This window comes from Coffea arabica, chromosome 6e (genome assembly GCF_036785885.1).
Source record: "Coffea arabica cultivar ET-39 chromosome 6e, Coffea Arabica ET-39 HiFi, whole genome shotgun sequence".
NCBI lineage: Eukaryota > Viridiplantae > Streptophyta > Magnoliopsida > Gentianales > Rubiaceae > Coffea > Coffea arabica.
The window spans coordinates 55,741,597-55,755,431 of NC_092321.1; the positions used below are offsets into that span (position 1 = coordinate 55,741,597).

The window sequence follows — 13,835 nt, forward strand, 5'->3', positions numbered from 1 at the left end:
TACAACAAGACATAGAACCCTTCGGTTTTCTATCTTTGCCGCACTTGATATCGTTTTACTTGCACTGACCAATCTGACCGAATTGCCTCATTATTGTTTGTGCGTGTCTATTGTTCAGTTTTGTTGTCTATTGCCTTCGTGACTAAGTTCCAAACCTGAGTTTAAAAAAAAAAAAAAAAACAGAAGCAAGACCCAAAGAAAAAAAAATTACAGCCGCAACTAGGGTCTTCTTCCTTTCTTGCCGCAACTAGGATTTTCCTTTTGGCGTTGAGTTGTGCGCCAATCTGCCAGGAATTTCGGTCACTAGATGGCTCTAGTTTCTGTCCAGTTTGTAGTATAATTTGTGTGGGGGTCTTGTGTGTTTGGACTGTATACAAAAAAAAAAAAAAAAAAAAGAGGAAAGGAGTACCTTGAAGCCAAGTTGCTGGAATTTTTTTTGCTTGACTGCCGAACCTGATTTGCCTTCACACCTTGATAGTCTGTGTTGTTTCTTGCAAGTGGAATACCAAAACATACTTGGGAAGTTCAGGAAGCCGCACAAGAAAGGAAAAGAAAAAAAAAAGAAAAAGGAAACCAAAAAAAAAAAGTAGAGAGAAACAGCCGCTGGAGGACTTCCAATCCTGATTGATTTCTAAATCCAAAGGGGTTTCCATTCTTATTGCTTCCTGATTTGTAGCCCCCACTTACCCATATTGATACCTTGGCATTTGAACCGCACCTCTGCATAACAAACAGACCCCAAAACAGCCCCAACCAGCCGCACCACACCTTGTTACCTAGACAGCCATAGTACAAACCAGTTCCTAAACAAAACCCACCGCCCACTAGCACTTGTTTCCCACTTTGGCTACAACACCTTGTGCCCCATTGTCAATTACTATCAAGGGCTAACCGACCCATTCTTCAGCATTCCACACAAAACCAATTCTCCATAAAAATCCCAGCCGAACCCAAGGCAGTGGTAAAATGAAATTCCAGTTATAAACATCCGTCTTAAGGACCAGGTTTTGTGTCTCAAATTTCCAGTTTTAAGTGTCGGACATTTGTTCATTATTGTGTCATTCAACTAGTACTTCTTGAGTCAATCATCTAAGCACTCTTCCCCCAAATTTCCAGCATTATTTATTCCATTTTCTAGCCTCGTTTACTTCACTCCAAAGCTGATCGAACCACATATTAGTGGGTCTTGTGCGAAACTAGTTGACTTCTTGGGGAAATTCTTCTAATTTCTTCAAGGGAAGCAAGCGGGGCCTTGAGGACAAATTTGTGAGGACTACTTGAGGAAAAAATTAGAGTGAAAACAAGAGTGACGAGTGCATACACGTGAGCTTGTGTGTTGTGAGAAATTTCTCTTCTCTGCTAACCAATTTTGCAGGTCACTTAACCATGCCTCGTGGAGTTGCATCTCATTCATATCATCAAGAATTCTTAGAGAACGAGCCTCTTAAGAGGAGGGGTTCCAAGCGAACTACTTCCAAGTACTCTAGTTCCACGCGTTCCATCTCCGAGCATTCACAACATGAGTTTCATCCACTTCAGGAGGAAATGGATCATTTTCGTGCCTTGTGCGTATATGAAAGATATAAGCGTACTTGTAATGAGTATGAGGAGGAGCAAAGGAGTTTGCGTCGAGCATCTAAGCCAAGGTCTTCATCAAGCAAACGAGCATCATCTAAGGGGTGTTGTGACAATCGAGTCATGAATTCTCGAATTGAATCAAAGCCTCGTGAATCAAAGGCTGATTTCCGAAGCCGGAATAAAGAATTATTTGACTCTATGATGGGAGAAATTCGCCAAGTGCTGAATTCATATTTTGAGCAACTTACTCATGTGTCAACCAATGGTGGTAAAGATGTTCCTTCTAGTTCGCCATTGATTGAAGAAATATCTACGAATGCTAGCAATGAACTTGAGATTGAAAGCCTTGAAGTCCCATCTACACAAGTTAGTTGTCTTGAGCTAGTTGAGAAGGAAGACAAGGGAAGAAGTGCGCTGACATTGGGAAACAATGCGAGGGCTTATTTTTCTAATGAACTTACCTTTGTTATGTTTAGCCTTTCTTCTTTTATACAGGTTAAGCAAGGAGAGATTGAGTTGATCATGGCATGTTCTATCCCTATATCCATTGGCGAATATCAGAATTTTCGTGGAGTTTGCATCTTAAGTGTTGTATCCCTTTACTATCCATTGATATACAACTTCACCCATGAGCCTGCTTTGCTTGTTGGGGGGAGTAATGAAGTTTCAAAGGGAGTCCTTTCACTTGAATTTTGTCCTTTGCCTCCTTACCATTTTGCAACAAGTGTCCCAAGTGATGATCAATCTAATGAAGTCGGTCATGTTCAAAGCGTTCTTCAGTTTGTCAGTTGCATTATGGAGGATCCAAGAAGATGTAAGCTTGCTGCCAATGTACCATACATTTTACCTTGCATCATGGAACCGAAGCTACATACGTTATCTTCGAGGAGTTGTTGGAGTAAAGCCTTGAGTTTTCCATGGCTGATTGTGAGCATTTTCAAGCTGACCAAGAGACATGTGCACCAAATTATAATAATCATGACGTATGCAAGTATCATTCATTCTAAGAGAGCCAATATGTGGAGATTTGAGGTTTCATCCTACCAACTCTTGTTAGTACCATTCATTTCCAACCACGATTTGAGGACAAATCTTTTTCAAGAGGAGGGGAATGATACGGAATATGGGCCGCTTATGGGCCATGTTTCGGGCTGCAAGAGAATGAATCTTTTAGTAATAGTTTAGTAGCTTATTTTTCAGATTTCTATTTTATTTGGTAGGAATAAGTTCAGTCCAAGACCTCATGTTGAGTTGGATCCGATTTATAGAGTCTAGGCTCACTATTACTTAAGTTGGTTAATTAGCCTTTATTGGGTTATGTTGGGCCAGCTTAAAGCCTTCATTGGGTCGATTATAAGCTGTCCATTAGTTAGCCCTAACTATGATTAGTGAGTCATTAGTTTAGCTGTCAAATCGAATAAGGAAACTTGCATTGTTTCCAACTTAGATTAGGTTTGCTTCTTTGTAAGGCTATAAATAGCCAAGCTTTGATAATTTAAGGTAGACATTTTTATGATAAAAATATTGAGAGAGTTTTCTCCATAGCTTTCGAGCAAACCGTGAACAACTTAGAGTTATACTCTAGTGTTCTTGTTCGGCTTATCAATTCAAGAATCGCACTTGAATTGTGGCACCTTCTACACTTGCCTGAGGTTCACTAATTCGTTTGGTTACGGGTTGAGATAATATCAACAAGTTCGTAGTCACGGGGATTAGAGGGGTCGTAGGGTTTCCGCTGCTACCGTTCTTGCGTTCGAAGTCAAATCCAACAAGTGATCTTGGGTCGCGAATCTCCTCACCAACGAGATTCGTATCACATACCAACCAAGTGTGCCATCTCGTGGATTCGGTGGAACTCAAGTGATAGACTGCCAGGCAAGTTAATGAATCATAATAAATAACTAGGTATAAGTGGCAATCTAACCATATAACTGTTAAGTTCCTTTGCTCCCAATTCAACCACGGAAGATTAAACTTAGATATGCTCAAATGAAATAGGCGGGAAAGTAGAACATAGTTAGGACAATATCTTATGATACTATACCACGTATCACGTATATACATATTGAAACCTTAAAGCATACTTCGTATATCAAGAGTTTCACACCTTATGCCACATCTTTGTTTCCAAAATCTCTCTACCTACTTCCAAAATTCTCAATCTCGGTATGCTAATAATCAAGCCAAATTCATACGGGAACATTAGTGGATAGGTATCAAGGAACTATAGACAATGGTAGTTCGTCGAGGACTAAGCTACGGGTATCCGATATCCAAAATAAGGTAGAGACTTAGATCATTGCAGTCAGGCCATCTCAAATCAAATAAACACTTATCAAGTTCTCACAGTCATAGCAAAAGAAAACAGGTCTTAGGTGTGAATTCCGCAATGTACCCTACAATCTAATCACCCTCTAGAAAACCCTAGCCAGACTAGTATGAGATTAGTCCATGATAACACTTCCAAATCCAACCCCCTCGATCAGGCTAAGTACTAGGTCCAATATAAAGATCTTTCGTGCTTTGTTCTTAGCCATCAAGACTTACCTCAAATTCAATCAAGATACAGACCCTTATTCTAGCGCTCTCCACCCTTTGGTACTCAGGTCCAAGAATCTAAAATAAGATAATTTACAACTCGAGTCGGCCGATCCCAAGAGTAAATCATCCATATTAAAGAGTCTTACCCGACATACATATCTATTGTCCCCAAAGTACCATGATAAAGGTTTAAACCTAGAACGTTTCATGATTCTTAACTTATGCTCAAAAGAATACTTAATCCTTTACACCCATTCACGAAATCAGGACCATAACACTACGAGGCCCAAACTCACTCCGCGCAGAGACCACGCGAAGCGGCTCTGATACCACCTGTGACGGCCCCACCTCACCTTAAGGCGAACCAAAGGGTTCAACGGACCGCCTACCCAACTCTGACTAGGACTACGGAGTCGAATCACACAAATCCGATATAACGCACAAACGAATACCCAAGAGAACAATCAATCGAAGACTACTAAGTTGAGAAACATGAGTTTTACACGGTAAGGTACCATGGTAACGAAAATGAAGACGAAAATACAAATGGAAAGTGGACACATCACAATTCGACCAAGATACGGCCGGATTTGGTGAATAGCTCCCGCCAGAATTTTCTTTCCTTGTTCAAATGCCACGGTCGTCCGATCGTCCAATGGTTACAAGTAGCATCTCAACAAACGCAAATGTACCATCTCAAATGAATACACTTAATGTACATGATAAAACACTTATATACATACATTGAAAACTTTACAATTAAAAGCGTGATACTTAATTAAAAGACAATTAGGATTTTGATTACACAAGAGCTAACAAAAGAGCGTTTACAATAGTTCAACCCTTTTCTCAAAATCATGGTTCAAAGTGTAGTTCCCTGTAAGGAAAATAAAGATAATGGGAAGGGGGTGAGCTTACGCTCAATGAGGCACCAAAATAATAGCAATTAAAAATCATGGAACTTCATATTCAATTAGTCACATATGCAAATCAAATAAAGAAATGAACAAACACCAAAGTTACAAAAGATACGGGTGGCTCTCAGGAGCCCAAAATTTTCAGTTGCAGTACTTGATCTAAACCTGTTAACTCTCCGTCAACGTATGAAGAACAACCTTGTCCTTAGACCCCCACTTTACACCAAATTTCGTCCACCAAACTTACCCCTTATCGGGTCCGAACACCTCAACAGAAACAGAAGTGACAATACTCGAGTATACCGGAATCAAGAGTCTCAATACCCAAAAATTCCTAGAAACAGACAACCGTGGTTCGTTATCTAATCGACCTGGCCCTTGCCAGCTCGACTCGAGTAACTAGCCACAGGTTTTGAGTTCAGAGGTCACAAAAAGGTCGTTGGATACAAGCCTCCAAACGACGTCAGAACGGATACAGATATAGATAACATATTCAAATTCATACAGTAAATAGGCATACAGACAGACAAGGGAACGAGTGTGATAAAGTACACCCTCATCTCAAACAGAATAAACAGATAATACAGTCATTCAAATCACAGATGGCAAGTACAGACACCAAGTTAAGCAATAATGAAGGGAGTGGTACACTCACCAGTTCAAGTAAAACAAATTCAAACGTTCCCCCCCGAAGTACTTCCTGGATTACTAGCACGTCCTAAAATGATCAAAGTAAAATAATTATGGTTCCTATGGGAACGACATTCACAAATGAAACTCAACTATGAGTCATATGCCTAACTAAACGAACTACGAATGCAAGGGTGCAAAAGCATGGTTTTGGAACGAAAAGGTAACGAGAGGATCTAGGGCTTGAATGACCCAAAAGCCCTTCATTTCTAGCAAAAAGGCAACTCAAACTTAAAAGGACGAAACGGCCTAGAAAATTGGACAGCATCTCCCCTAAATTTGCTTACTTTTCTATCCTACAGTCAACACCAACTCATCTCAAATCAACCACAATTCGACATACAAATCATAAACACACCTTTCGGCATATCAATCTCAACTGAAGCTACACTTATCGGATTAAAACGAATTTTACAGCGTTTCGAAGCCAAGACATATAACTACATTTCTTATGAAGATCTCCAAAGCCAAATCATGCATTTTCGTGGTCAAAATGGAAATCTCCACGAAAATAAAAATCTGTCCGCAAAACAGGGTTCATGGGTAGTCAAGGGTATTTCAATTATTTCACATGCTACAGTGCTCGGATTGAGTTGAAATTTTACAGACAGCTAGTTAACACCATTTGCTACAACCTTCATGTTTTAACCTAAGCCTGATTCGGCCTCGAACATGCACAAATAAAGCTGGTCAGAACAGGGCAGATTTGAACCCTAAAACTGAAATTTCCGCACAAATTCTGAAATTTTCCGCAAACAACCGCAATTGACGCACAACGGCTCCATTTAACACAATTTAGAACTATCAATCCAAGGTCAATCATACCCATCATATGAAAACAGAAAAATCCCAAAAAAAAAATCAGAAATTTATATAACTCCACTTTAATCCATGAAATCTTCCATAAAACACCCTATTTAGCCACCACAAGTCATTAATTTGACATTAGCATGAACAAAGAGAAAGTTTGTAAACAAAGTACCTTGACACCTCAAGAAAGATGATGACTTAGGCTTTTCCTTTCACAAATCTCTCCACTAGAAGCTTTAATCCTCCTTAGTAAGCAACTTTGATGGAGTAATCTACAATTTCAATGGTTGGAAATCAAGATTGAAGCAAGGAATTGAAGTTGAGGTTGACAAGTTTCTCTTGTTTCTTCCTCTAGGAGGTTCGGCCAACTCAAGAAAAAATGAAGATGATCTTGGTCAAATTTTGTATTTAGTAAAGGTGAAGAAAAGTTGGACAAGTCCACCATCCAATCGGGTCGCGACACATGGCACTTTTAATGGTTCAAACTTATCTTCTTTTTTCCAATAGCTAATCTATCTAGATAACCTCTAATTATCTCCTAACATCTAGTACTTTAATCCCTTTGTGCAAACTTTAACCTAATTGACCGAATTTCTCTCACTTAACGCACTAGCGAGTCCACGCGAAACGGCTCTGATACCACCTGTGACGGCCCCACCTCACCCTAAGGTGAACCAAAGGGTTCAACGGACCGCCTACCCAACTCTTGCCAGGACTATGGAGTCGAATCACACAAACCTAATATAGCGCACAAACGAATACCCAAGAGAACAATTAATCGAAGACTACTAAGTTGAGAAACATGAGTTCTACACGGTAAGGTACCATGGTAACGAAAATGAAGACGAAAATGCAAATGGAAAGTGGACACATCACAATCCGATCAACATACGGCCGAATTTGGTGAACAGTTCCCGCCAGAATTTTCTTTCCTTGTTCAAATGCTGCGCTCATCCGATCGTCCAATGGTTACAAGTAACATCTCAACAAACGCAAAGGTACCATCTCAAATGAATACACTTAATGTACATGATAAAACACTTATCTACATACATTGAAAACTTTACAATTAAAAATGTGATACTTAATTAAAAGACAATTAGGGTTTTGATTACACAAGAACTAACAAAAGAACGTTTACACTAGCTCAACCCTTTTCTCAAAATCACAGTTCAAAGTGTGGTTCCCTGTAAGAAAAACAAAGATAATAGGAAGGGGATGAGCTTACGCTCAATGAGGTACCAAAATAATAGCAATTAAGAATCATGGAACTTCATATTCAGTTAGTCACATATGTAAATCAAATAAAGAAATGAACAAACACCATAGATAGAAAGGATACGGGTGGCTCTCCGGAGCCCAAAATTTCCGGTTGCAGTACTTGATCCAAACCCGTTAACTCTCCGTCAACGTATGAAGAACAACCATGTCCTTAGACCCCCACTTTACACCAACTTTCGTCCACCAAACTTACCCCTTACCGGGCCCGAACACCTCAACAGAAACAGAAGTGGTAATACTCGAGTATACCGAAATCAAGAGTCTCAATACCCAAAGATTCCTAGAAACAGACTACGGTGATTCGTTATCTAATCGACTTGACCCTTGCCGACTCGACTCGAGTAACTAGCCACAGGTTTTGAGCTCAGAGGTCACAGAAAGGTTGTTGGATACAATCCTCCAAACAACGTTAGAACTGATACAGATACAGAATGAATGAATGATCGTCGGCAAATTGATGATCGTCGGCAGTTTTCTTTCATCTTTTCTTTTGAACCCATGAATGAATGAATGAATGATTATAAGGCCCCCATGCCACGTATTTCAGGTCCCTGTTGTGTTGATTGGTTGCTTTCTTAATTTTAGCATATTAGAATTAAATTACGGAGAATTAATAAAATGTAAGTCTGAAAATTAGATGGCCGGCAAGCCAATATGAACTGGAATTGTCTGCTTGTTTCAAACTTGACTTAAGATGCATACAAGTGATGTATAGTGGTCAATGATACTCAACTATATATTAGGCTTCATTTGTTGCCCTTTTTACAATGTTAGTTTATTATTGCAAGCCATATGGATCATCGTCTATATCTATAGCAGCTAGTTTTGCTATGATCATCTATTTTACATTTTATTACAGGCCAGCACAAAAACACAACTTTTCAGCTGAAAGGTTGTAAAGAAAACAATAATAGTAGATCAAGTAAAGGTTCCTTGTTGATTGTTAAAACTCAAAACAGGAAATGGACAACATGGTATAAAATATTTATGAGTTACCTATTTATTTGATATCTTTCAGGGTGTATAAAATGATATATGAATTTCAAATTCATTAATTTAATAAATTTATGAGCTTTTGGTGGGATCTTACGATTCTACGATCTGATCCTACGATCCGATTCTGTAAAATTAAAATCGATCCTACGTAGGATTCGATTTGATAAACCTTGCTTTGGACTAACTAGTTTTCATAAAAGAGGGTGGTATTTGGATCCATCAGGGTTTGAGACGTAAACCGACTCGTCCAGTAGCCTAGTCGACTGTTCATTCAATCTGATCAGACAATTCGAGTTAGGTTCCGAAACCTTGGATAGGTCCGATAGGAGGCATGCTCTGCCCATTTTGTGGCAGGGAAGAAAATTCCCCTCCCCCACCCTCCCAACCCCGTCCCCGGCCCTGCCCCGTTCTTGCCCATGGGGCAAGCGCTGCCGCCTGTTGTCATCCCTATAGGTGTTCGGACAAAAGGCCCGAAATGCAATTTCAAAATTGGGTATCATTCCATAAATTGACAAACCTCAGGGCAAAAAACATAAATTTCCATACTTAATCGAGTATAAAAATATCGCAGCTTTAATTTTTGTAACCGGTCCCCTTTGTATTGGCCGTTTGCCCCTCTTTTTTCTGGAGAGACTTCTCATTTTTCGCTAATAAAACCCCAAAAATATAAATAAATAAAGATCCAAATGTACGCCGGAGTAGCCTCCCATCTCCTCCGCCGCCTCCGGCCGGCCGCCACAACAACAACTACCTTCCTCCGCTACCACAATCATCCCAACTCTTTCAGCACCACCACCACCACCACCTTCTTCTCGAAATCTCACCCAATATTCTCCCTCTATCCCCCCAGCCACTACAACCTCTCCCCAAACCTCCGCTTCTTCTCCACCAGGCCACCTCGACCTGTTCGTCCAAACCGACCCGACATTGGAGCCCGAGCCCGACAACTCCAAACCCGCCGGCTATGGACATATGCCCTGACCTTCAGCTGCATCGCAGGGTTTATAGTCATCGTCCTCAACCAATTTCAAGACCAGCTCGTCTTCTACGTCACCCCAACCGATGCCCTAGCGAAATATTCTCAAAACCCTTCAAAATCCAAGTTCCGCCTTGGCGGGCTCGTTCTGGAGGGCAGTTTGACTCAGATTCCGTCGTCGCCGGAGATGGAGTTCGTGATCACGGATTTAATGACGGATATTTTGGTGAAGTACGAGGGTTCGTTGCCGGATTTGTTCCGGGAAGGGCATTCGGTTGTGGTGGAAGGGTTTATTAGGCCGTTTCCGGAGAAAGAGAAGGATGAAGATGTTTCCAGGGAGGGAAGTAGTAGTAGTAGCAGTATTCACGGGAAGGCGTTTATGGTTTCGGAGAAAGCTAGAAGTGGGGAATGTTATTTTAAGGCCACTGAGGTTTTGGCTAAGCATGATGAGAAGTATATGCCTCCAGAAGTGGCGACGGCAATCGAGAAGAATAAGAAGGTTTTGATTCAGGAGCAACAGCAGCAGCAAGAATCTGAGGGGAAAGGAGTTGGAGATGGGGCTGTTGGAACTGCAAAGGTTTAGGGGAATTGGTAATGATTTTGATTTTGGATTATTTTTTGCTCTTGTGGAATCCACAGTTTTGTTATATGACCAATATACTTTTGAGTGTATTTATTTGTAGTATTGTTATTCGTTAAAGGTACAATCAGGTAAAAGGAAGAGTCGGCGAAGTAGAGAGGGATATAGGGAAACAGAGAGGCAAATGATTAAAGGTTTAGGTTTACATTTTTGTGGTAGAAAATGACAATTTAATGGTGATAGTGGAATTGCAGTGACAGGTCCAGGGATGATTGGGTTCCTGTAGATCCTGAGTTTTGATACTAATGAATAAATGACGCACTCTTGGTGCGGTTTTGCATTTGATTTCAAGTATGTTTGGCTGGCAGTATTCTTTAGATTGTGATGAATTCTGTTGTCTGGTCCAAGTGTTATGAATCTAATGCTTGTTTCAAATTTCAACACAGCTTTGAGTGAAATTTAGTCTATTTTATGTTACTAGTGTGTATATTTTAATTTGCAAATACACCCGATTGAAGCTTTTTAAACAATTTTTTAGTGTATTTTTTTGAAAGGAGTGAAATGATGAGGTAGGTGCAAACTTGCTCATAAAAGGAGAGTATCAATTATGAAAATATATTGATGAGGTTAATTTGTCTCGTAAATATTTGGACTGTCTCTGAAGTTACCATGTGTTTAGAAGGATAATATCTTTAAATCTTATATTGACTGTAAATGTGTCATGATGACTGCGAAACTTACATGAACTTGTTAAAGATGCAACAATGAAGTTGTTGACATGGTGAATGGAATGGAAAGTGCATTCTTTTCCCAGTCAATTTTGACAAAAGTCAGTCTTCTGGGTTCTATATTCGACTTCAGTTTTTGAATTTTGGAGTGAGCTCCTTTTCATTTTGTATGCATGTGATGGAACTTTAAAACTAGGGAGACTCTTACAAATGTTTTTATCTCAGAGTTGGTTCTTCGTTGGTTTTTTGGTTCTGACGTTTTGATAAATGATTACTGGCCTTCATCGGAAGGATTTCTCAAAATAGTCTAGAATCTGCCATAGTTCAGATAGACATAAAAGTTGCTAGTCTTGTTTGAAATTTGATAGTCATCCTTATGTTAAAATTTAGTGAATTACACATTGAGTTTTGGTGTAGTAAGTCAATGAAGCAACCACCTTAATTCTGGATTCTCCTCTGTAACATTTACATGAATTGAAGTGAATATAGAATGGATTGGGATGACAATTGACAGCTATCAGTCAAATATAGACTTCCATAGTTTTAGTGCTGCAGATATAGTGCATCATGGTAGTAAGATTAAGAAATTCAAATTTTATATAAAAAGGAGCTCCAGGAAATATCAATTGCCATATTCTCTTTTGGACTTTCCAGGTTTAAACGCTTCCAAAGCTCTTGGCAAGTTTCAGATGACCTGAACGTAGTCGATTTGTCTGATATAGGGTTTAAGTATTAAGCAAATCAGGTAGTGCATCCTAATGTGGAAACTAAAATAATCCACGGGCTACTTCCATCTCAATTGAAACGGTTCTCTATCTTTGATTTAAGTAGTGTACTAGAATACTATTTTGCTTTTGCATCCTACTGGATGGATATGTTAGATTCATAGGGGTTACAGTGAAGCTTAATAAAACTTATTGAAGGTTTTAAGATAATAAGCTAGATTATGGTGGAACTAATTGGATACCCTGGGCACTTTTGATGTCGAGCCAAAATGAACATACCCAGAAAACTTTCCCTTATTGAACTTTATCTTTTGTAACTTTAATTTCTTAAGTGGAATGTTTTATGTTGAGAACTGATGTAGGCAGAAGTTTTATCCAGAAACATCGAGAACTTTCTCCATCAAGATGTTGGGAAGTAGGAAAAGGACTTTTTAGCTGTGTCCCCTAATTTAGTTTCAAGCTGAAGGAATGGAACTTAGAGCAGGGGAATGTGGACCAGTTGTAGCATTTTCTTTTCTTAGCAGCCAGGAACATCATGTTCGGGAAAAACTCTCTCACATTCATTTTTTTTTTCTGGATTTTAATTAGGATAGCTTGTTCAGAGTAAAAATCTCAATTAATTTCAACATGCTTTTGATCTGACGAAAAAGCTGATATCTACAGAAAATGACTGAAACTGATGGTCTACGGTTATCAAACTTGGACATGAATTCTTAATGAAAGCATGGAATTTCTTATGTTACCAAGGAACTGGAGTCAATGAAAAATTTAATGTACAGCAAAGATGGATGTAGCATTATTTTGATTTTGTCATTGTTCTCCCCTTTAATGCCCCCTTGCGAGTTAGCTGCTTTGGTAGTAACGGTTAAGAATAATTGTATATAATGGACAGATTTATTTCCATGCGTCCTTTTTAACAGAAAATTGGTCTTGGGTTTTTTTTTTCTTTTATTCTTTAGTGGAAACTTGGCCATTTCACATATTTAACACATGAGAGCTGTAGATTATCTTCAATTTTTCCCAGAAAGGGATGCACTCTTGTCCCCCTCTCTCTCTCTCTCTCTCTCTCTCTCTCTCTAACGTTTATCTGGTTAGTATCTCTTTGAGGCGTGGTGGTCACTTGATTGTTGCATCTGTGAAACATAAAGTGCTTGGATCACTCGTTTATCGATCTATTTTGTAAAGTCCCTTCTGACCTGCATTTCTGGACTTAACCACATGCCATTTTTGGTGTGATGAAATGGTTACATGCTTCCTCTTTCTCTAATTGGAAAATTAGATAATGGCTACTATTTCTGTAGTATTGGATAGCTAACAGTGCTTCTTACACCTCATGGAATTACTATTTGAACCTCATCTGATACTCCAAGTTAACAAGTTAAAACTGTATGTCTGATTCTGATGATAATCCTATTATAAATCTAGTTTGATATGAATATCTGATGATAAACGCGTGCCATATTTGGAGGCATGAAATGTTTATGTGCCTCTTCTTTATCTAGTTGGAAAATTGGATAATGCCTACTATTTCTGTAGTATTGTATAGCTAATGGCACTCCTTACCCTTCGGAGAATTACTGTTTAAACCTCTTCTGTACTCCTAGTTAGCAAGTTAAATTGTAGCCTATTTCTGAATATGATATGATAAGTTATCGAATTCATATTGAATAGAATGTGGTTGTGAATGGCATACAATGGGGAAATGCATGCTACCCTCAACAATTATCCTGTGATTGTTGTTAGTCTATCTGTTTAATCTTTTGCTCATATTCATGAACTTTGAAGATGACTGATGAACCTAGAACGTTTGCCTGTTACAGATGCATATCCTGTCACTTATAAACCATCTTACCCAGAAAAGGAAAAGAGCATTTCCGCAATCAGGGACATGAACAGACAGTCAACCATTTTTGTGTCTATACTTCTTAGGTACATTTTCAAAAAAATTTCTGAAAGACGGTTTAGGAAGAGAGAGGGGGGGGGGGGCAGTAACTTGGACGATAGAATGATCCA

General features: G+C 39.2%; 1 protein-coding gene across 1 annotated transcript; it reads left to right on the top strand.

Moving 5' to 3' along the window:
- The first annotated feature begins 9,380 nt into the window (after positions 1-9,380).
- LOC113695373 (cytochrome c-type biogenesis protein CcmE homolog, mitochondrial-like) lies at positions 9,381-10,709 on the top strand. The gene has a single exon (XM_027214452.2). It carries the CDS (start codon positions 9,500-9,502, stop codon positions 10,370-10,372), a length of 873 nt encoding a protein of 290 aa, XP_027070253.1. The 5' UTR covers positions 9,381-9,499; the 3' UTR covers positions 10,373-10,709.
- The last annotated feature ends 3,126 nt before the right edge of the window (positions 10,710-13,835 follow it).

What these genes read in the sequence shown, in the direction of transcription:
- LOC113695373 (XM_027214452.2), top strand. Translation starts at nt 9,500, where the DNA reads ATGTACGCCGGAGTAGCCTCCCATCTCCTCCGCCGCCTCCGGCCGGCC.